This window comes from Gavialis gangeticus, unplaced genomic scaffold (genome assembly GCF_001723915.1).
Source record: "Gavialis gangeticus isolate Ggan-Ray unplaced genomic scaffold, GavGan_comp1, whole genome shotgun sequence".
Classification (NCBI taxonomy): domain Eukaryota; kingdom Metazoa; phylum Chordata; order Crocodylia; family Gavialidae; genus Gavialis; species Gavialis gangeticus.
Window position 1 is genome coordinate 32,550,428 of NW_017729001.1, and position 1,084 is coordinate 32,551,511.

Below are 1,084 nucleotides of genomic sequence, written 5' to 3' on the forward strand. Positions count from 1 at the left end.
CCCCCTTTTTTTCCCCCCCCCCCCAAATGCTTTCCCCTAGAACATGGAAAACCCCACCAGGAGCTCACTGAATACACCAGGAAAACATAGAAAACTGATTATTTCCAAGAAGCGCATTAACTGATGCACAGACTCATCAGGAAAGCTAGTCTTGCAGATGATGCCTCCACATCCTTAAGTACGTACATGCACACCCCCCTGAGAAAGTACACTTAAATTAAAACTGATTTAGAATCTGGAAGGTGATATCAAACTAGAATAGGTGTTCACCCTCCACTGCGTGACGCACATACCGGGCAGGATGGATCTACAGTCTGACCCAGTAAATGGCAATTCTTATGTTCTTATACAAAGCAAATTCAGGGCACTGAACAGGAATTATGCCTCATTAAAAGGTGCAAGAACTCAGTTCTAGCTAAGAAGGTATCACTGAGTCTTTATTGTTTTTGGTGCTGCTGAGAGCTGAGGAAAGACACGCAGCACGCGCAGCTCACCTGCCATGACAGGATAGTTGAAGTATTCTGCTGCAGGATCAAGATTAACCACTTGGACGGAGCGGTTCAGGGCTTCGCAGTGCTGGACCACGGTCGAACAGTATGTGCTCTGCGGAGGAAAGTCACGAACCGCTGTGGCACCCAAGACAGGAGGCAAGGGCATGATGGCAAAGCGCAGGACAGAGATAACTATGCCCAGGCCCCACGTCTGGTGTCCTGGCAGCAAGCAGTGACCAGTGCTTGCTTCCCCTCCATGCCCTGCTCCTGCTGGTGGGTAGTGGGGCCGGTGCTGCCCCTGCACTGCCCTCCGGGCTCTGCACAAGGAAGGAGCTCGGCAGCCTGACTCAAAGCGTTGTCTAGATGAGAGCCTACTCCTTGCTCTGCTCTGCTCTGCTCTGCTCACCCTGGCGCAGCCCCCCGCGTGGCACCGATGTCCTGCCAGAGGCCCTCACCCCTTCCTAACTGCCCCATTCCCCACCCCGGACACCCCAGTCCCAACCCCATCACCCCCAGGCACCCCACTGCCCCCAGCCCTGACACCCTCAGACGCCCCAACTCCCTACGCCTCCCCTCACCCCAAATACCCCAAT

At 54.3% G+C, this 1,084-nt stretch overlaps 1 protein-coding gene across 1 annotated transcript in view; it reads right to left on the reverse strand.

The window, feature by feature from the left end:
- Positions 1–1,084, reverse strand: part of GPN3 (GPN-loop GTPase 3) — a 10,931-nt gene that overhangs the window by 4,729 nt on the left and 5,118 nt on the right. The window contains exon 2 of the mRNA XM_019507321.1: positions 495–603. Within this exon, the coding sequence (XP_019362866.1) occupies positions 495–603 (109 nt within the window). The remainder of the gene's footprint in view (positions 1–494; positions 604–1,084) is intronic.